Source organism: Lutjanus erythropterus, chromosome 4, assembly GCF_056507025.1.
Source record: "Lutjanus erythropterus isolate fLutEry1 chromosome 4, fLutEry1.hap2, whole genome shotgun sequence".
Classification (NCBI taxonomy): domain Eukaryota; kingdom Metazoa; phylum Chordata; class Actinopteri; order Lutjaniformes; family Lutjanidae; genus Lutjanus; species Lutjanus erythropterus.
Window position 1 is genome coordinate 5,370,117 of NC_139320.1, and position 23,734 is coordinate 5,393,850.

Sequence of the window (23,734 nt, forward strand, 5' to 3'; positions counted from 1 at the left end):
AGTATAAGCAACATTTTTAGTTTTCTTTTTTTTAAAACAATGATTAATTGATCATTAATGCTACTAATGATCAATTAAGGACAGCTTACATTTGCAGAAAAATTTTAAAAAGCCAATGAAAGGCTGAATCAGTGTTAGTGTGTGTCAGTGTCACCTTTACTCTTCACAATAACTGTTAACCTACATGCAACCAAGAAACCAGAGCACTTCTGATACCAAAATCTTGTCCCTTGCCAACAGATTCTGCATTCATATGCAGGTATCTCTTTATAGAGATAATTTATCTCACAAAAACATAAAGATTCCTTAGTTGCAGTTTCTCAAATTAAAGCAGTTGCCATTTTTCTGTTTTTTCTGTCATTTTTAAATGAGCATCTTTGGGTTTTGGACTTGGACTGCCGGTCAAACAAAACAAGCAATTGAAAGACGTCGTCTTGGACAATTTCACTTTTTGTGAGAATGTTTAGATCAAGTTATTAAATGATTAAAATATAAATAATTGTAGCCCTGTTTGTTCTTATATCACTTCTCAAGTTTCCACATTATGTTTAATTATATGTCAAACACACTGCAGTAACAAATTACTACTGTGCTTTACTGTAACAGAACAAGGAGATGACTGAGGCATCTGACCTGTGTTTTTAAGTCTGAAACTCTAAGCCTCCCAAAAAAAGCTCCAGCTTAGTCAAACACCAGTAACCCTGAAGTTTCCACTGTAAAAACTCATATAAAACATCACCTCAGCTCTAAAAAAATCAGCAGGGATATGCTACACTGGGCAAATTGACCCATGAATCTAATATGCTCCCAAACACAGACAGAGACAGCCTCACTTTGAAATAACAGTACTTGTGGAGCTGTGTTATTGGTGCTTCAGATGCCCCTGAGCTGCTGAGGACAGTGCGTGCTGGTGGGTGTTCACCCTGCAGTCCGGTTTGACTTTGATTTGACACATGCTCTGCAGAGCCCAGGCGCCAGCGCTGGGTGCGTCTTCACACAGACAGCGAGGCGACATCACCTAATGGCCCTTATCTCAATCTCCTTTAAAAGCATCTTGTATTCCCCACCATCTTTTCACCTCTGCAAACCCTGCTTTTTTTTTTTTTTTTTAATAAACCATCAGTCCTTCTCTCCAGTGGAGCATTGGTCCCCTTCATTTGGCGGCTGGGACCAGACAGCAGGGCCCGCTGTGGTTTTAATGGGCATTAACTGGGGGGCTGTTGAGGCTAAAGTGCTACAAAACCACAGCACTGGTCCAGGTTCTCTGGGAAAGTGTGTGTGTGTGTGTGTGTGTGTGTGTGTGTGTGTGTGTGTGTGTGTGTGTGTGTGTGTGTGTGTGTGTGTGTGTGTGTGTGTGTGTGTGTGTGTGACCATGATTACAGGCATACTTTGTGTGTCCATGTGTCTTAAAAAAGAAATGTATTGAGCTGTGTGCTAATGCCCAACATTCTCTTGAGTTTTCTTTGCACTCACTTGTCTGCAGGGCACCAGTGTCACTGCTGGGAAGTGACAACCTCAGTTACAGAAATACTAATACAATTATTCTTTCAGCATGACCAAACAGAGAGACATTACTGACAGCAAAAGTCAGAGTTAGATTGATTTTGATACTAATTCTTCTGCTTGCTTGTTCTGATACCAGTGTCGGAAAATTTCTCTACTTCTTACATTGTCAAACAAACTTGTCACTTTAGTTTTAATGCATTTGAGGGGAATGGTCGATTATTCTTATTTTCCATCAGTGCGTGCTGCTGTTCAACATCAAGACTTAATACTTAATATGCATGACACGTAACAAGACACAAACAACGTGTAAGACTTAAAAAGATACACCAAAACAAAAAATGACATAATAAGATGTAAAACACTTAACAAGACAGAAAAACATAATAAAAGACCAAAAAGACATAACAAGATGAAAAACAATATAAAACACTAAGATGAAAAACAATGTAATAAGACAAAAAAAAAAAAAAGAAAAACTATGTAAAAGACGTAACAAGATGAAAAACAACGTAACAGGATGACTAGAGATGTAAAAGACGCAACAGGATAAAAAACACAACATAACAAGACAGAACTACACAACAGGATGAAAAAGATGTAATGAAATAACAAAATGTAAAAGTCTCTCTTCTACACAAGTATCAATATTATATCGATATTGTGAGAGGAGACTGGATATTGTCATACCATGATATGGTATAAGTGTGTTCTTCCCCTGGTTTTAAAGGCTGCATTACAGTAGAGAGAGGCAGTTTTTTCAATGTACCAGACTGTTTTATTATTTACTTAACCCACTTAGTCATTATATTTACATTACTTATGATAATTTATCAAAAATCTCATTGCGTTAATATTTTGTGCACCAATAGTCATTCCCAATACCTCCAAAATCTCAATATAGAGGTATGTGAAATATGCTTATATTTGATTTTGTCTACATTTCCTAGTCCTACCATAAGATTATTAATTTGGGACCCTGCTATTTTACAGCAGCACCCTGTACACCATTTAATTCCATGTCATGTTCTACAGCATTCATTCTCTATATGCATTTGTTAACTGAGGGGGGTTGCAGTATCGATCACAGACATGAAAAAGTGGTATTGAGCGATCCCACAGAAATCTAGAATGTATTCAAGGTAATGTTTCATTTCCTACTAGCCGCTAGTTTCTAGTAGAGCTGCAATGATTGATTATTAATCCATTATTAAACTAGTCAACAACTGTTATTTTATTATTGGTTAATTGTTTTGTGTTATTTTTTATTTGATTCTTAAATGTGAATATTTTCTGATTTCTTTACTTCTCTCTGATAGTAAACCAAACATCATTTAAGGACATCACCTTAAACTCACCATTTTCTGACATTTTATGGACCAAACCAAATCGAGAAAATGAATGACACATAAACTGACAATGAAAATACAGGAAAGAACTGGAAAATAGGTCAAAACATATGAAGCTTATGGACATGTGTCTAAACCTGTGTTTCAAGTGACAAGATTCTGACAGGACTAACTAATCGATTGATATAGAAAATAATCAACAGATCAATCAAGAATGAAAATAATTTTTAGTTGCAGCCCTAGTTTGTATAACTTCAGGAAAGAGGAAAACACAGGGTATGTCAGAGAGCAGGGTACAAAGTCAGCAAAGATGGTAAAATTACCTCATCCCTGAACATGGTTTGTGCCTGAGTCATGTCAGATAGATTTGCATCTGCCATGGTGGTTGTTTAACAATGAAAATACAACCTCCCATGATCCCGCACTACTTCATGACGTCAACTATGTTTTTGTTACTGTTTCGATGTGAGAGACCCCAAGCAGCAGAACTTACAACCTGTATGTAAGACAATAAAACTGAACTTAAACATCCGGCTGTGTACTTTTGACTTTGTGTGTTGATGTGTGTGTAAGTGAGGGCAGCAAACAGAGCCTCGAGGTCCTCCTCCTTCACCCTGCACTGAGCCAGCTGTGCAGGAGGGGCTGATAGTCATCACCTAGACACACTGAACAGGGATGTCTGGAGATGACCTATCCTCCCTGTGCTGCCTGCACACACACACACACACAAAGACACACATCACAGGGCAGACGGGACTCAGCGGCACCAACAAGGCCTCCACGGGCTCCAATTAATACCCCAGCCCTTCATATCCCCTCATCTCCTCATCTTTAAGAGCTGACTGCAGATTAAATATTTATGCATCAGCATAGAGAGAGAGATAGAAGACTCCTACACGGCTATCAATAATAAAAAAACATCCCACAGCTCATAGTCACTCCTCGGCTGGGATCACAGGCTGACAAAAAGGAAGGTAAAATGAGAAAACAACAAGAACCAGAGTCTTAGCTTTCCCTCACAGTTTGGATGGCGGTGTCATCAGCTGTTTGAGAACGCAACTGGATAGCGAGCAAACAAGGACTGCGGAGAAATCAAACCAATGATCGCTGCATGTGACACACGTTGAAATACAAGTCGAACACGAGCCACGCAAATATGCCAAAGGCAAAAACAAAATTTGCCAAGAGCAAAACACAACTGTGAAGGTCCACCGGTTGATGGATAGTGATGTGTCCTCTCAACTTGACATTGACTCATCGCAACAAAACACAGGCTGTCAGCGACGACTGGCTTCTATGATACGATGTACCTCCAGCTCAGACAGCATGTGAGTGTAAAGATAACAGTGGGAGAGGCCATAAACTAAATACAATAAGGAGAAAAGCAGATAAGGGTTTTCACTGCTGTAATGAATATCAAGTTTGTAAAAAATGAAGAATTTAATTAACAAAGAGGGTGTAAAGAATATTTATAGAAATATTGAGTGTGATTCAAGGCTGACAGAAGGTTTAGGTAATATTTTCATGTGATGTACATCATTTACAGAGAGCTGCAATAATTAATCGTTATTATCGAATATTAAATTGATCAACGATTTTCATAATCTATTACTCAGTTTGAGTTTTGGGGACATTTTTAAGCTAAAAAAATATAAATATTCATATTTCAGTCTCTTACATGTAAATATTTTCTGTTTTTGGTACTCCTCTCAACAGTAGACGAGATGCGAACAAAACAAGACATTTGAGGACATATGCTGACTGTCATTTTTCACCAAACTAATCGATTAATTGAGAAACTAATCGACAGATTAAGTGACAATGAAAATTATCAGTTGTAGCCCTATTACACAGGTAGTATTTTTTTTATTTGGAACAAGAAACATTGATCCACCACCATAATTTTTTTTCAAAGAGTTTAAAATTATACTTCTGGTCCCCTAACTGGTGGTGTGAGGGCTGCAAGAGAGACTGTGATAATTAACAACAGTGAAAAATATAAATATTTTTGAATCAACACTGTATGTACCAAATAGTTTGAAGCTTCAAAACTTAATTCATAATAATGACATTCAGATTCTAAATCAACATTTGAATGATGCACAGCTTTTATATCCTCATGTCTAGTTATTCTGTTTAAAGGTGGTATTTCTGCATAGTTGCAAATAAGGATTCGGCTATACTGTTATACCATTTGTAGAATTAGATTCAAGTGGTGGCTGCATGGGATTGTTTTTAACTCACGTGATCCAAATTTTTCACATTAAGTCCAAAGTGTTGTAAAGTCCAAAAGTCAAAATTTGTTCAGACATTATATAGACGTGTTCTAAGATTCAGAGCATGCTTTTAAATATATATAATAATATAATATATTTTCTGGTTTCTTTGCTCCTTTATCAAAGTAAACTAAATATCTTTGGGTTGTTGTGGGCAAGCCAAGACATTCGAGGATGTTTAGGGAAACACCAAACAACTAATCGATTAATCGAAAAAAATAATCAACAGAATAATCAACTATGAAAATAATGCAGCCCTATAAATAAGATTCCATTTTTCAGACATTCTCTATTCTTTCCCTTTTCCCTGAGAGTGACTGGAAAAACATTACCTCTAAAAGCTATCCAAAAGAAAATGGCAGGAACACTCTTAGGTTAAATTGGTCATAATCCAAGCACAATGAAACCAGTAACAATGGGATGAAAGTACAGAGTGCTTCTTTATAGGGAGTCACAAGCCAAAAGGTTTGAAACCATTGCATTATAATATAAAGAATCAAGTGATTTTTTATTTTTTTTTAATGACTTTAAACTCATTATTATGTTAAGTATTCTGTTTCATTGACCAGGGTTGCTAATTGACCAAAGGTACACATAACATGTGCGGTGTGCACAAACACTCAATGATAAATGAAATCCACTTGACCCTTAGTAAGCTAATGTGACAACTGAGCTACAGTGTACATTAATTATTCATGAACAAAAACGCATAACAGACAAAGGGGGACAAAGTGTCTATGAGTGCGCGCTCAGAAGCGCCCTCATTAACTGAAAGAGGATACAGTTCTGTGAGGATGACGCCATTTAACAAGTACTTGACAAGTACCCCTATTGATTAGTGGTGATCTATTGTAACATGTGACACCGCTGACAGCTGCTTCTTAGCAGAGGATCTATGGGAATCCAGTCTGGGGTTTGAAAACTCTTACTTGTTTTGTACAAGTTAATAGAAATACCTTCAAACAACAACAGTGGCAGACCTGAGTCCAATTCATGGTCTCTAGCTCCTCCCAGTGGTCATATGTGGAAAAGTTTAAGCTGCAAAAATCCACCACCACTTCAAAAATATGTAATTAATTCACACCGTGAATTATGTTTACATAAGGAAGAAATTAGGTCTATCTTGACTTCATAGCCATATTATATTGATCTTTTTAAAGATTTGGATTTACCTGTACTCTCATCTCCTCTTTCCTCTATTCACTTCATTCTACTCCCCTCCCTCCTCTTTTCTTTCCTCCACCCTCTCTCTTTTTACCGTCACTATCTTTATTTTTTCTTCTTTTCTTTTTTAAACTATTACTTTTTGTACTGTTTTTCATATTTTATATCTCTTTTTATTATTCTTTCCTTTTGTCCCCTCCTTTTTCTAGCCTGTGCTTCCTGTCCCAGTAGTGTATGTTTTTGTGAGATATTTACCTTGTAAGAAGGCAAAAAGCAGAGCACACCCTTGGACACCACCTGGCAGACATGGAGCAGCAGCCCACCCACCTCGTCCTGGAAGACATACGTTTCAGCATGTTGGAAGGTGGCACAGAGAGTTCTGCCTTGGGGTCCTGCACCAACAGTGCCCACCCAAACCTGAAGAGAGGGCATCAGAAATCTCAAGTTCATAACACCGTTATTATCTAATAAAATCAATTACATCTTGGTCATATTGGCGTATTATTATCAAATTATTAAATGGCGAGTGTAAACATCCAGGAATCAAGGTTCCAATTCCAGTGTCTTCCCCCACAGACTTTGAGGTGCATTCCCGTAAGCCAGTGTGGGTTTATGCCTCTCCCACTGTTGAATTGATTATTACGTTGGATCAAAAGTCTATGAGGGCTCGCTTGCATAATTTTGGAGCTCTTCATGCACGCTTTCTGGAAGTCTGCATTTCTGCAGACTTTGCCTGAGGGAATTACCCACAGTTCATAATGTTGTGACGTTAAACGACGTTAAACCACAGATGATGGTGCGCTTAATTATTTTCTTTATTCTATAAGCAAAGTTTTTTGATTCACAAACAGAAATGTATTTAATCATTACCCAAGATCTCACCTTTTATTCTTGAACTGGATTAACCATTCAGTTTATTAAACAACAACAAAAGCAGTCTGCTTTTAAAACGTGGAAATTTTTTCCTAAAAATCTGTATATTTCTGTGTATATGTATACGCCTCTTTTTTATTAATATGTAACTGTCTCTCATTTTATATTCTTCATATGAATGTGTCATTTTGATATGTCACAAAGTGCTGTCCCTATTCCTATTTGCATCATTCCAACCTCTAACACGCTCTCAAACTCAAGCACTGCAGGTGACATCAGCCAAAAATCCGTAAAGGTTCAGGGCTTTAAGCTATGGAGGGGGGCAAGCAGTATGACACAGCACCCTGCCACAGTGTTACTGACCTGGGACTTGTTGATCACATGGTTGGCCTCCAGCTGGATGGAGAATTTCACCCCAAGTTCAGAGGAGAAGGAGCTCATGGGTGATAGGGTTCCTGATGTCAGTACAATGCTGTGCACCGTGCTGCTCAAGTCAGAGAAAGGCTGGGAGAGACAGACACAATCAACCTCCAAGCAGCATGTTCATTGGTAATTTATGCCATAATCAAAATATTAAATATCAAGGGGTCTTTAATATTTTTTTGACATGTTAAACAACAATTCCTATCAACACTTGGCCAGCTGTTAATTCATGATTCAGTGTGGCCTACATGGCAGGGTCTGCCATGTCTAACCTCTCACCACAGCAGGGTTGAGGCACCAGAAGCTGAGTGTCAGGACGTCTATCTTCACTCGGACACTCTGGCGGTTTCTGCCGCGTTGGCGGACAATAAATCCATGGGCGTCAGGGACATCAGGTGGGGCCTGGTCGGTCCAAGTATAGCTCTTCTGCAGAGCTACACGGTAGTCTTCATCAAACCTGCAGACAGAGAACAACTAAGCAATCGTTCAACGCTTCACTCTTTACAACACCTCATCTGAGGCGCTGGCATGACTTAGGATTTGGGTGTAGCGGACTCATTTGGTTTGTCTCTGACCTGTGGTTGCTTCTGTACATGTAGTCCAGCACCATGAGGAGGTTTTTGAGGACAGTGGAGGTAGCTGAGCTGATGGTTGGCAAACCAGCACGCTCCTCTTTCTCCAATACTGCTGCCAAGTTTTGCTGTTACAAAGACATATGAGTGGAAGACGTATGAAAACAGTGCTGATGACAATTACAGAACACACAAAACAAAACCAAATCATATTTTAAATTAACATTATCCTTCAAAACATCACAAGTCAAAATGATTCATCTTTCAGACTGAACAATTAAAGGGATGGAAAGAGAGAAAACACAAACAGGTAAATGGCACTGTACATGGATAAAATATTGATAAATAGTTTAACCGACTAGTATTTATGCTACTGATTAGTGAGGGTGGTGACTAATTGCGCACATCCCTAGTCCTGTGTCAGTAAATTTAAATTAGGCTGCTTGGACACTGAGTTCAGCTTATATTCTATTAAGCAGCATAAATCACTTACTTTTCAGACATGACAACATAATTTGCATTAGGCTTTGTAAATATCTCCCACCTCAGTCTTTTGTCCTTGAAGCTCAAAAGAGTTTTAATTTCAGGTGTCCATAAAAAATAATATTGGCTGAATATTATTGTTTTTGGTTCTTACCATGGTATCGAATTGAACTGAATATCAAGAATCGTGAAATTTCACTGGAATTGGCAATAACCAGTGGTGGAAAGTTAATCTGTTAAGCAATTACAAATACTAGATTAAAAAAAAAACATCCTTATCATCCTCATCCTTATATTAATTCAAATTGTAGGCCTACTCAATAGTGAATTAAAGTAACTAAGTAGATTTCAAATAATAATCCAGTGGTTGCTAAAATCTTCCTTGGAGCCTACCAAGTATCCTACAAGGTAAACTACTATTTTTAATTGAGGACAAAGTTAACATGTGCAAATCTTATTTTGACAGCCTCAGAGTAGATAAACTCTTAGGGACCCTCCCTATAATTTCTGGTGCCCCCCTAAAGGAGGACCGGACCACAGGTTGGGAACCACTCGGCAAGACATAGTCAGTTAGGAATAAAATTACACTACATAAAAATATTCAACCACTAAAAGTACAAGTACCCAAAAGAGTGACTTACTTACAGTAACTTGCGTAGTTGTAATTAGTTACTTCCAAACCTGGTATCAACTACTAAACTTCTAGTATAGTGACATCCCTTCATCGTATGCATTTGACCCAGTTGTATTTCTTTTTTCTTTTTTATGGGATTTTATTGTCATTAATTGGCCATTATTGCTCATTATTGGCCATTTATTGCTTTTATTTGATAGAGACTGCTGAAGAGACAGCTGGGGTAGAGAGAGGGAATGGCATGCAGCAAAGGGCAGGAATTGAACCAGCAGTCGCTGCAGAGGACCGACAGCCTCAGCACATGGGGTGCAGGCTCCACCAATCGAACTACAGGGGCGCCCCTGATCGGGTTACTTCTGGTTTCAAATTCCAATTATATGTGTGCACTGAAGAAATACACAGGACATATCGTCGTCCTGCCACCATCAGGATGACCTACATGAGTGCCGCCTCTCTATACTTGCAATTGATTGACAGGCGTGCGTCTAACGTCGGTGGGTTATCAGTTCAATTGCTCTCTCTCACCCGCTTGCGAAAACAGATTTTGTTCGACCTGACTGTGGATGGGTGTGGATATTTCATGTACCTTCATAATGTTGATGGTGTCAGCAGTGATGCCCAGGGTGTGAAAGATGGGCACAATATCCTTCCCATTCCAGACTTTACAGGCATTCTCATATCCCCGTTCAGACATCAAGCTTTGGCTCTTTTGGATCCAGCTACAGCACAGTCAGAAAGACACCCTCAGTAAATGTTTACTCGAATTTACGAGACCCACCTCTGAGTACAACGCAGTCACTGATTCACTAACTTGATCAGGCTGTAGCAGAAGTCTCTGAGTGGCTCGTGTTTGGATCGTCTGATGTTGTTGTTGACCATGCTGTCGAGCTCATCCTTTGATGACAGCAGATTGGTGTAGTTCAAAGTGAAGCTAGCACTCTCCCTTGCACAGTCCTCAATGTTGTGGGCCTCGTCCAGCACCACGATCTGGCCTTTTAGGTCTATCTCCATCTGGTGAAAAAAACAGATTTTTTGTTAAAAACTATACTCAGCTTGTTACTCTCTTCCTCCACGTTTGATCACTCTACAATTCCTCCATTTTTCTGGCAAAATCTACTCACACTGTCTCTGATCATTGGGTCCAGAAGGTAGTTATATGGGCAGAAGATGATGAAGGCCTCCCGCATAAGTTCACGGGCAGCAAAGTAGGAGCAGGCCCGGAGCCGTTTGCCCAGTGCAACCAGGTCCTCAATGTCCCAGGCTTGATGGAGTCCATGGACGTGCTGTAATGTGTTCTGGTCCTGCATCTTTTGGACACGGTGGTAGTAGCAGCATGACGTACCCTGTGATACATTTAAAGATACACGGAGAATGGATCAAGTTAGACCAAGGTTTAAAACTGCCACTTTATTAGGGACTGGAAATCAGCCAGTCCAAGTACTAGGTGCTTTTTAAATTATTTTTTCAGTCTTTTTTGCCTTCATTATTGTAGGACAGCTGTAATGAGACAGGAAAGGGGGGAGAGAAAGTGGGGGGGTGACATGCAGCAAAGGCCGAGAGATGGGAATCGAATCCACAGCCTCTGCAGAGGACTGACAGCCTCAGGACATGGGATGTGTGCTCTGCTTAGTAGGTGATTGGAAGAACCATCTGTCTATCATGTCTAACACTGGCTAAAAAAGCCATGTCCATAGCTGGCAGCAGTCAATCCTAGGACACTGATTGGCTGCACCTCTTTTAGTGCAGACAAAGATGGATAACTTAGCCTAGCAAAATGGATTCTTGAGTCTTGGAGTGCAAAACCAGATGCCTGAAAGTGTGTTTCTAAACCATGGCCTTGTTATTTGTGCTATTGTTTTCTTACCTGCTTTCCTCAGTATAGCTAGCTGACTAACTTTGTTTCAAGCCTCGGAAGTTTAACATAACCCATAACCCTTTTAAACAGAGATGTGTGTTGGACACTTGCCTAGCAGGGTGATGTGCTCCCTTCGCTCCCGTCAAGTTTTCTCGGGTGAGAGAGACAGTTGGAGGTTGGTGTCAAAGTGATAGTGGTAAGCAGTTGTGACTACAGTTGTGAGGTGGTGAGCAAGTCAACCTTTCTGTTAGGAGAGAGCTTATCCTCATGCCCCCTCAAAACAAAAGCAACAAAACCACAATGCCATCTTCCACTGGTGTTTCACTGTGGTCATCATCATTTGGTTATTTGGTTGTCATCATTCAAGCCTCAAGATTACGACAAAAACAACAATAGCCATTTATTCCTGCATCTTTCTCCATTCTCTTTAAAAAAGAAGAAGAATGGAGAAATCAAAAGGTGGACCATAAGACTGGCTAGCAAAAATGGAGATACAACACAGCTAAACAGTGTCAGGGAAAAATAATCATATAGAAAATCAAAGGATCACAATACTTACAGCTGAGCAAACTGAATAACTACCAAGTGATCTTATGGGCCACTAACTGGTCCCAGAAGTGTCCTCAATTCAATCTAATCATGACAGACAATCAACAATATCAGCGCCACTTCTATTGCTGCCTGTCCCATAAACGCTTACGTCATTCACCTACCAAACAGACCAGAAAAATGACAGAGTTGGTTCCACTGCAGCCACATCAAAGGACATATATCTGAAACATCCTGGTTTGTGAAGTATAGTGGAAGCAAAAGGAGAAACCTATTATCAGAGCCTCACAATCACAAGTTCAAGCAATGGGAAGCCCAAGGTTATGGGTTTAGTTCATAAAGTGCAAAGAGGCATAAAAAAAATAAACAACTGACCCAAACTGCACTGAGTACTTACAATAATAGTAATTTCTCTAGTGGTGGTGGCATGGTTGTATTCAGGGCTGCAATCAAATCTATTGATTGCCTCTAACATTTCCCCAAAGCTGAAGGTGACATTGCCAAATGTTTTGTCCAAGAGAACAACCCAGTCTCACAGCAATTTCTGAAATAGTCGCAATATTTAATTTAAGACATGCATCTATATAACTGCTCAGTTAGGTTTAGGCATAGGTCATGAGCTGGGTTAAAATAACTACTTCCTTAAAACAATCAACACTGACTATTGGTCTCTCATGTGAAGCAAACCCTGGCCTCCTGTATCAAAGTCCTGCAACTTCTCTTTATAGACTATGTTTGTCATTACCACTTTGAAAGTCTGACTGTTTAAAAAAAAAAAAACAATTCACAAATCATGTTCATGTACACTAATCAGTAGATATGGTATTTGGCTGTACAAACAGTTCAAAATCCAAACATATTCAGATTAGTATCATAGACGACTCAAAAAAATTAATCACAAACGAGAACATTTGGGCATTTTGTTAAAACATGACTCAAAACAATTAACTGATTTGCAAAACAGTTGCAGAACAATTTTCTGTCAAATGACTGATTGATTAATCATTGCAGTTCTATTTCTTCTTGTTCATTTGAAGAAAAGTTTTGATGAAGCATGGTCTAAAGCGAAGATGGTAATATTTAAAATTGAAAATCTGACCTACTCTTTGAGGACTCAAAAAAACAAATTCTACCAAATTTGGAATACATGGATTGAATCTGTGCAGACTTTTTCCGACTCCACTAATGTTTCAAGCCCCCTTCCTTTAAGTGATGAGAACAGTACAAATTTAAGATCCCTTGGTTCTGTTGTGTATAGTTCTGTTTTTAACAGAGTATGAGAAGAGCTAGAAGAAAGTTTAACACGTAACTGCTGGCAGATTAGTGTAGAATTACATATGGATTTATTAGATGTTACGCAGGTGAATACTGATGAATGTATGTGATGTGATAAACTTGTATGTATCAAGAGCTATTCCTAAATATACCTGAAGACTGAAAGTTTTCTAAGAATTGAGCAGCAGCTCACAGGTACTGCAGCTTTTAAATACCTCTTCCCCTACAAATGCAGGTATATGCAAAATAGGAAAAAGGCTTAATGTAAAAATGTCAAAGACTGTAAACTATGAAAATTCCTTTCCAAAAAGAAAACTGATACAAACTGTCAATTAATAGCCCCTTTGATCAAAAAGAAAATTATATTGAACAGAATCATTCATCTTCCTTTTTATTAGTAACAACTATTCCAGTTTAAAGACAGTTAAATATGTAACACTAGAATTTCCTATATTTCTGAGATAACTGGACTGTTGAATTTCTTTTCCTCTCTCTGGTTTCCAATTTAACCACAGGTGACATACAGTATTTCAGAGTCTGCCTGTGATCAGGTGTTCCAGCTATTGTAGTGCTTTACATGTCCTGACACTCATACACTGAATGAAGAAGATGTGTAAAGAAGCAGCATCTCACGTACCAAGCCCCAATTACTGTGTCAAAGGAGGTGTCTGCTTCATATGTCCCACCCTGTTCTTTATGAGTTTAACAGCTGGAGGTGACACTGTCACACACAGATACTGTATGCCAGTGGACTCAGTAACCCTCAGACGGAATAATCATCTCTGGGTGAAATGATCTACTCCTCACAATGATGTGCTAAGCTTGGACACTTTGCTGACACTGAACTGTCTGCTAAGTGAAAGGGGAGTTGGGGGGATTAACGGCTGTGCAGCCACATTTACGCAAGTCAGGACAGTTTACAGCACAGTTAAAACAGAGGGAGGTGTTTTGACTGAAGACGCCACTAGCTGAATCAGTGTGTGCCTTTAGAGCATGGTAACCTGACACTGACCAGACTAGACCCCAAGGTGATGAGGACTCCAGTGAGAGGTTATGACTGGGCCAGCCATTTCACATGAGTGAGACAATTGCCGAGGGAGGCAAACACCTCCAATGACAGCGTAATTGTCTTCATTACAGTAGGCGCCTCAACTTTAGGAAAGTATGGGAGTTACAAGTGTCTCATGTCTCTAAGAAAAGGTCCCTCAATGGTTCTTGACATTTCAGTGTGTCAAAAAGAGCCTGCCGGACCAATTGTGGATATTGTAGCAGCATAATTGCTACTCTGGGGCGACATTATTGAAGGTGGTTTGTCTGGTAGCAGCAGATACCTGTGGGTTTGTGTTACAGAGGGAATAAAAAACCTTCGTACCAAAGGTCTATTCACAATACATGATGACGTGAGGTCAACTGAGTATGTGTGTGAGGGAGAGAAATCTACTGGTATCAAAAAGTTCAGGTCCAGAACTTCTCACTGTGAGGCAAGAGGGTCCACTAATAGGGGGGTCAAAGTGGCACACATGGACTAAGGTGATCTTTATTAAGAGATATCTGAATGGGAAGGGACAAGATTGTGGTACCAAAAGCATTCTGATCTCCTCTTGTAGTCACAGTAGTACTGACCATTCACTTTCAGTCTGCTTTGGTTGCACGCAGGTAAACAGTCTGTGTGTTTTGGGATTTTTTAATCCCTTTTTGGACAAGGTATTGACATGGTTTCCGAGATCCACAGGTCTCAATCCAATCAAGCATCTGTGGGATGTTCTGGAAGACCAAGTCCAGTCCATGGAGGACCCACCTTGCAACTCACAGGTCTTAAAAGATCTGCTGCTAATCATGGTGCCAGATACTACAGGACACCTTTAGAAGTCTTTTGGAGTCCAGACCTCAATGGCTCAGAGCTGTTTAGACAGATTAGGCAGATGGTTTTGATGTTGTGGCTGACAGTGTATCTTTATATGTCTGTACTGGCATTTATTAGTTTTTGGCCAATGTATACAGCAATACCACTACATCTTTCGGGACATAGAAGTTGTTGCAGGAAAAACATTAGATTTGTGACCCATATGTTTTCAAGTTGACCACAGCTGCTTCTCTCTGCGAGAAGTCAAAGACACATGTAATGCTTGTATGAAGAGAAACTGATATCAAAAAGCTAAATTTCAGGTGGAGTATTACTTCAAAGTTAAAAACAGGTTTAATGTGAATGTAGGTGTGTTTGACATCCTCACATCTTCGGCCTCCAGCAGTTCCTTGCAGCGTTCGTTGCGGTTGGCGTGAGGTGCCACCGCTGGATTGACACAGGTGTGGCCTCGACTGGATAAGATGGTCATGGGAACATGGGCGTAAACAGTGCGCTTCAGCTCGTGGGTGATCTGAGTTATCTGCTTATGTGTGCGGGTGCCAAAGAAGATCTTAGGAAGCTTCTTTTTGCCATCTTTTTCTTTGTCCTTCACACCGTCTTTGGTTGAACCACACGGGCACTGGGAGCAGGGTTCAGGGGTCTGGACAGAAAAAAAGAAACAAATGCTGAGCGATACTTCACTACAATTTCAGCATTTTAGTATGTACTACAGTTAAATCCACCTCCTTTGGCATATTTTGAGCAAAATGTAATTTTAAAGCTGAAACAACAGTCCTTTACAGCTGTGCTGACCCTAGGGCTGCAGCTAACGATTATTTCTTCAATTAATCAATTAACACTTTTTTAAAATGTCAGAAAATGATGAAAAATGTTGGTCAATGTTTTCCAATGTTTTCCTCAGATGTCTTGTTCAACTTAGAACCCAAAGATATTCAGTTTACTGTCATAGAGAAGTAAAATGATTGTGTGGTATTTTTAACATTTATATTCCCTAATGCTATAACATCAAGTCTAATCAGCTGGAGATAATACACTGTCGAAGGCAAAATCAAACATTTGGGAGGATTCTGGTGCCCTCAATGACTGTCAGAATAATGCCGTCTGATGCTTTGCTTAAAAGTTAAAAAAGTATAAGCTTTTGATAGCAGCGAGCTAGGCTCATCAACACTATGGAAACACATTGACAGCTGCAGGGGCACAGGCGCTGCCCCAGCTGACAACAAGTGAGTGACTGTATGTGCGTTTAATCACGGGTGCAGGTTAGGTCGCAGGGCTTATATTCACGGTTCCGGACAGGTGTGGATTTGACTTTGAGATAATTACAGGTAACAGACTGGTTCTGGTTCTCAGCTGTGCAGGTGTGAGCAGGAACAAGTTTGGAAAACTGAGCCCATGCAGGATTCTGAATCACCGCAACATCCAATACATATTCCACTTCACCACGTCTTTCTGTATGATGCAAAATGGCAGATGACACACCTCTTTACACTATGGCTGCAACAACATATACATGCACATGGTACTTATTTATTTATAAAGATACTGTTAATAAATCACTATTTTTATATTTTATAAATCCCAATGAAAATGAAAGGTAAAAATTACCATTCCCATTAAAGTTGAGGCTGATATTTTAATTGCAATATCTATGAAAATAATAATAATAAAAAGTTAAATCAATCATCAAGTATTATGTTCACACACATAACATGCTATCATGTGAGGGAGGCAACATGCAACTACATCTCATCACTATGACCCACTGGTTGAATAGGCGCTCTGAAGACTGTCTTGTATACTCTTTTGAAAAACACAGAGAACCATAAAGAATTTGTATCCATACATAAAGTGTCCTGTCACTCTCCACCAGGTGACCTTTTGAGTCTGAAAGACGATAGGACGCCATTGTGGCGGCTGAGAAAATCTAGCTGCTTCATAATTGGCCGTCCAGTGACGTGGTGAATTCTTTCTTTCCCCGCTCAAAGGTAAAGTGTAGCTGGCAACGCTTATGAAACTGATCCTGTTTATGTGTGGAGCTCTTTTAAGTGGTGTACTCTTTGACCATTCAGTGGCTCACATAGACCATCCAATCACAGGCTTCTCAAAGACAGTACGGGAACTATAATATAATTTATGATAATGTACTCTAAAATGTATCATTATCAGTATTATCAGCAGCAGGAGTTGCAGCAGTAATTTATCTATAAGTTTATCTATATAGCACCAATATAAAGATAAATAGGTCTAGTAACACATTATTAGGTTTGATTAATTTGTTTTTATTTGATCAAATTCATGTGCCTATTCAAAATAAAAGAAAACATGAAAAAAATCGAATAAAAATCACTGTTACAACAATCTAGGTAAATACTTCATTTAAGAAATACATTTTGCAGATTATACACTGGTTTAACTAGTTTAACTGTTTATTTTTCACCCCCTGGAACCCCCTGGTAGCTACAAGTAACTCATCTGTATTTTATTTTAACTTCTTCACATACTTTCCTTTCTCTTGCTGGAGGCATTTTTTGTGGTATGTTTGTTAAAGCGGGCCCTATTTTAGTGTTAATGTCGGAAATAAATACATTCTAGCAGAAAGACATCACTTTGAGTCTACACAGACAAAGTCCATGAAATTCTGTTAAACCTGATCTGCTCCATTTATAATTTCAGCTACAAGTAAATTCAATTAATTGTCTTACAGGGAACTGCCTTGCTAACTATGATATAATATCAATAATACCCATGTATGGATAACATATAAATCAAATATAAATGAGCATGACTTTGACTTTGAGTTAGAGCTGGGCAATATACGAGACAAGATATTGTCTTAGGCCATATCATGTGATAACGATTCATCTAAGTTTGGTCTTTTCCTGGTTTTAAAGGCTGCACTGCAATAAAGTGATGTAATTTTCTGACTGCTCTAGCTGTTTTATTATTTGCCTTTACCCATTCAGTCATTACATTCACATTACTGATTATTTATCAAAGATCTCACTGTGTTAATATTTTGTGAAAGCATCAATAGTTGATATCTTGATAAATACTGACATGAGGCATTAGGTCAAAAATATTGTCAATTTTATCATCTTTAGAGCACACATCATGTGATCACTCACAACCTACACAATCAATAGTTATAAATATTGACAGATATGAAAATTCACCATTGTTTTTTACTGTACTATACCAACAAGGCCTCCTTAGAGTACAATCAAGCAGAGGGACTTGGCATAGATTAGCTGGGATAAAATTATTTACTTGCTTTTCCTGGGAGCAGCAGAGAAGTTAGTGTTAAAGGTATCAACCAGGAGAAAAAACAACCTTTATGTTGGAAGACAGACCACTCAGATCCTGAACACAGGGAAGTCCAGACAGCAAAGTAATGTTTCAGATTCAGTGTTTTTCAGATGTCTAAAGTGTGTCAATCAAGTCAAACACTTAACAATAGCAAGACATCTTTTGAAAAAGTTTGAGTCATCTGATTTTAATGCCCCTTCAAGCAAATTCTAATTTGTGATACCAGGCTATATAAATAAAATCTAACTTGACAGGGAGATTCATTAAGCTATCATATGGGTAACAGTGTAATATTATATGTATAAATGTACAAACTGCAGCATGGGGCAGAAAGAACAGTGCCTGAAAAATGCAAACAAATGCCAAATTTTGCATTGAAGTCACTGGAAACCAGTTTAAGATGTACATGCCATTTACAGCAGGAGAGGAATACTGAAACATGGTATTTCAGAGATTGTGACAGTCTTGTATTTATGAAAATGAATCATCAACTTTGGCTAAGAAAATAAAAACAAAATTAATCATGGTACAATAACATTTATACCTAAAATTATACATGATACTGACTTGGGAAGTTGATTTAGAGTCTCCCTTAATCCCTTAAACAAACTAGGCTTAAAGCAAAAATCATATTAAAAGTTAAACTCCGTAACATATAAACACACTCATGCACAATTTATTACACTCAGAGGTTTTGCTGCTACTTATTCTGGAATAACCAAAAACTTGTAGTGGCTAATGTTAGCAAACATTCAGAAATTGTTCTTTAACATTTTTTTTTTTTTTTTCAGGGAATTTAATCTATTGCTATTCTTCTCTCATGCTATTGTTGTATTAGGTTTTAGAGTATAAGTCTAAGAACCACTTGTTACCATAGTGAATGATGTTCAACACAAGTGAAATAGTCGCACTTAAAGTTATACAGTTACATACGTTCTTATGGTCTCTAAATGTGAACAGGTGTTGCCCACAGTTAGAGATATAAACAGTTTCTCAACTGACTGTCCTATAGTATGATATTAGTGCTGTACCCAACACTTTGAAGCTCTTTTCATAATGTTGACATTCAAACTCTAAATCAATATTTGAATACTGCACAGCTTTTTTTTTCCTAGTATTATTCATATTATTATGTTCTGTTTAAGCTGGTATTTCTGCACAGTTGCAGATTTAAAAAAAAGCCAATTCTAATATTATTAGTATTATACTATTTGCAGATTTAGATTCCTATGGTGGTTGTGTAGGATTGTTTCTGACTTATGTGATCCAAACATTTTCAGTAATTCCAGTGCAGCCTTTCAAAAACAACATTTTCATTGCAGTTAAAAAAAACAAACAAACTAAATGCTCTCCTGCTTCCTGCACACAAATGGAGACCACGCACCAGTATTAACATGGCAGTCTGATGAGTATGTATAGTACGATATGAGTATAGAATTATAAATCTTCTCAAAGAGGATTTTATCCACATGGGTAAGATGAGTCATGATCTTGAATCACAACAGTACTATCTGTCTCCACTACAATCATGCGATATGTAAAGATGAGAGGAGAAGATTATCCACTAATCACTGTCTTTTGAGTGGAATAACAATAGATTGGTGATTTCCTGAAATTACTGTTGGGTGGGCCTTCAGAGAGAACCGATATCGTAGCACTTTCAATTGTTAAATAGTTGATGGCATCAGACCAAAAGGTCAACACTGACACGCACACCTTGTCCTCCGTGTGGTATTATCTTCAGACTTTTGTATAAAAGTGTCTGGCCTCTTTCTTCAGAGATTACTATAGATTTGTTAATTGTGAATAAACATACCTCACGAGCTTGGCAAACATGTTTGTCCCTAAATCCTCAACAAATTACCTGATCGACTCCCCGTAAGAATGAATGGTATGTGTTGTGATGCAATGCACCTCATGATGGGGATCAGGAGGTAGCACTTCTGATGACAGATGAGTAGTTCGAGTTACCCGGCAGCTCAGATTTTCCAAGCATGTTTGCCCATCAAATATTACAATGTGTGATGGAGTGTAGGCCAAAGGGAGCCCTTAGAGAGCCGTCTCTCAGAGTTAAGAGGGATAACGAGCCCTGAGCCCATGTGAAAAATAAACAGAGGTGCTGCGGGGCCCCAACACCAGTTCAAGTTACCTTTCTCCTCTGGAACAGTTACGCTCCACAGCCTGGGCCCTGAGCCCGATCACCTTACCTGCTGCTGCCACATTAAATAGAGCCATCCAAATATCCTGCCCCAAGATGGCCAATAATTACTTATTCATTGGCAGGTGGGGGGAGGAGGGGTGGGTTGGGGCAGTGTAGAAGGGCTTGCTGATGAATAGAGGCCCTTGTCAAATGCGGCAGCAGGAAACAGCTGACACAAGAGTATCCTTTTACGCGCTTGCCTCCCGAGATGCCAGGACAACAAGGTTTCAAGCCTGGCCCCACAGCCCAGAGCAGACACCCCCTAGAAAGGAATGTAGATAACTGGCAAAAGGGGCAAATGGGACGCCAGCTCTGCTCGCAACAAGAACGTACTGGTTCTTTCAGCACAGAACAATTCCACTGGTGTTGCTCCTTGGGTGCCACTAGCAATGAGAATGCCCTCAGTTTGTCACGAGGGAAGTGCTTTCTTATAAACGCAACAGTAACAGGTACGCTGTATCTGACAGGTACACTAAGTTTCTTTAGGTTTACTAAGTTTACTTAGTTCAAGTATACTAAATTTCCTTGGTACACCTGCACTGCCAAGGTGTAAGTGTACGCAGCGGCTAAAGCTTTCTTGAATTGACAGAACAGAGGTCAGCGGTGTTACTGAACACCTCAGAATATTCACAGGTAGGCTTCTGTTGCTATACACCCTGCCAACACCTGAGAGATGGAAATCTCACACTCGAGGGGGCCAGTCAGAGGGCACTGAGGGGCCGCAGGCAGTGGATCACTTCGGTATCACTGGCGCCTCTCACTGGACGCCAATTTGCTCCTCATTCCACAGCTTTCGAGGGCTTGGAATTCATTCCAATAAGGGTGGGCTTCAATAGCCAATACCTCGGAAGACATGACACCGAACACCCCCTCCTCCCGATATGACCACACCGTGCAGGTAGGGGCCCTGGCAAATATCTGCCCTCCAAAGCACCTGTTTATCCCTCGGGCGCAGTAACCAGCGGGTGAACCCCATTCAATATTTATCCCCGTGGCTTTCACAGATCAGCGGCCCAGGCGAGGCAAACCCTCTTAATTAAAACTGGAGCTTGCTTCAAAGGGCCCCATTCAGGCCGTCAGTCAGCGCTCGCGGGACAAAAGAGCCCGGGTCATGTAGCTGCAGGGAAACCAGAGATGGACGCGCTTTTTCGACTTCACTTTCCCTCCTCCTCTTTTTCCACCTCCCACCATCCACGGGTCTAAATCCAAGCCACACACCTGTGGCAAGTAAAGACGCAGTTTGAAGAGTTCAACCATTCCTGCGAGCTGAGCAACAGTATTCTATGGCTTAGCATGTCAAATGATTATGGCTAACCTGTAGGTCTTTGGAACGTGGAGAGAACTCAGGAACATGGATTATTCACCAGAAACAGCATCTAGATACTTTTCAGAACATGGTGTTACTTGAGGCACCTAGTTGGTTGCGTCTGACTGCAGCAATTGATTCACAAAAAATGCTATACTTTTTCATGATAAGACCAAAAACATTCAACCTAATAGTCACAGCAGAAGATGATTCATCATGAATGTTCTGAGCCACCAAATAATCAGCATTTAAATATGTCAATCTTTCCTTGAAACTTTCAAGAATTTCATCCTGATACCAAAACACGGTTACCTTCAAAATACTCTGTTGTTAGTTTTTTCATTCCACCCAGCTAAAACTAACACAGTCTATCACGGCCCTGCAATATTAATTCACTCAGTTTCAGTTCATTTCGCAAGCAGAGATGTAAAACATTACCAGCTTCGTAAATGTGAGGATTTGTTGCTCTCCGTTGATATATGTGATTCTAAAAGAACTATCTTTGGATTATGGATGGATGGTCGGAAGAAGCAAGAAATCTGAAGATGTTACCTTGAGCTGCAGGAACTATTTTCTGATCTTTTCTAGACAAAAAGCTTAATCGGTTAATCATGATTATCATTATCCAATTTTATGATCATTTTAAAGGCTGCTGATTTTTCATATATTTTTGGGGAGTTTATGCCTTTATTGTGATAGTGCAGCTATAGAGAAGACAGGAAAGGGGGAGAGAGAGTTAGGCAATGACACACAACTAACAGCCACAGGCTGGAATTGAACCCACAGCCTCTGCACATGGATTGCATGCTTCACTAGCTAAGCTACAGGGACTCCCGGTGCTGTTGAAATTTATTATATTAAGAGGTGTTTATTTTATTATTATAATATTTTGTCCACGCTCATTAAAATAAGTGAGGTGTGTACATTTATAATACACTACAATAAGTGGATCTACTACCACCTGTCCGATAAAAAATTATGAAAAGCTGATTGAGATGCCTTCATGTTGGTGTTTCCAGAACTTCATAATGTGTTATAGCTTTATAATTTGTCAGGTGACAGGTTTATTTAACATACAATGGTCTCCATACTCAAGTATACTAGGATTTCTCTTTCCATTGACCAGTATGTACAAGAGAGAGATGGCAGCCAGAATGTCAATATGACATTATGACACAAAGATTTGACAAGGCTCCCCTACCCCTTTGATGACTACAGGCTGGTGCTTCTGAGTTTGAAAGAAATTGATAGAAATTTTGTTATAAATTGTTCTGTTTCTAACTCCATGGTGCATGTTGATTTTACTTCATGTGTTGTTTTGTATTTAACTACGGTGTGTTAGGGGGTTAAGGGAAGTCAAGCTCTAAGTAATTTATATATCACTTAACTTCATGTTAAAGAGCTGAAAATGATCACATGGATAAAAACATCAGAATAGTAACATCAAATCCTAACAGCTGTATGTGAACACACAGGTCCAGGTTTACAACATATACTGCTGTAGTAACCTTATAGTTATATAAACTTTGTTTTCTGTTAAAACTAATGTACCTGTTTGTAGAAACATGAATTTGCGGTGTTGAAATGAGTCATGTTAAGCCCACAGTTCACAAATTGGACTCTTAAAACAGAATCTTGGTCAATTTGGTGGTGTCTACCACCACCCAGTGGTGACAGTGAATCATGACATTTAACTCATTGCTGTCACAGTGCAACTATAATCAGTTATCCAAAACCAGTTATAATCAACAGGATTCCTGCACTTTTTTCCAAAGTCAAATTCAAGCATTTTTCAAGCATTTTCAAGGTTTGCCCAAAATGTTAAAGATCTTATTGTACTATAAACAACCAAAATTATGTTTCATAGTTCAGAATTCTACAGAAGGAAGGTAAATCAAAAAAGTTTCATGTTTCAAAATGGGACATTTGTCTGTAAGTTGACTTGGTATCCTATTCAAGGTGCAACAATTAATCGATTAATCGGATATTAATCTTTTAAATTAATCTCCAACTATTTGGATAGGTGAGTAATTGGTTTGATTATTATTATTATTCATTTTATTTATTTATTTTTTTTTAGGAAAAAAGTCCAGATTCTGATA

At 39.1% G+C, this 23,734-nt stretch overlaps 1 protein-coding gene across 1 annotated transcript in view; it reads right to left on the reverse strand.

Annotated features, from left to right (window-relative positions):
• The window catches only part of brip1 (BRCA1 interacting helicase 1), a 59,636-nt gene that overhangs the window by 27,536 nt on the left and 8,366 nt on the right, over positions 1 to 23,734 (reverse strand). The window contains exons 7-14 of the mRNA XM_084716806.1: positions 15,188 to 15,460; positions 10,399 to 10,620; positions 10,089 to 10,288; positions 9,864 to 9,996; positions 8,164 to 8,288; positions 7,868 to 8,045; positions 7,529 to 7,669; positions 6,548 to 6,709 (exon numbers count right to left, since the gene is read on the reverse strand). Of these exons, the coding sequence (XP_084572932.1) occupies positions 6,548 to 6,709; positions 7,529 to 7,669; positions 7,868 to 8,045; positions 8,164 to 8,288; positions 9,864 to 9,996; positions 10,089 to 10,288; positions 10,399 to 10,620; positions 15,188 to 15,460 (1,434 nt within the window). The remainder of the gene's footprint in view (positions 1 to 6,547; positions 6,710 to 7,528; positions 7,670 to 7,867; positions 8,046 to 8,163; positions 8,289 to 9,863; positions 9,997 to 10,088; positions 10,289 to 10,398; positions 10,621 to 15,187; positions 15,461 to 23,734) is intronic.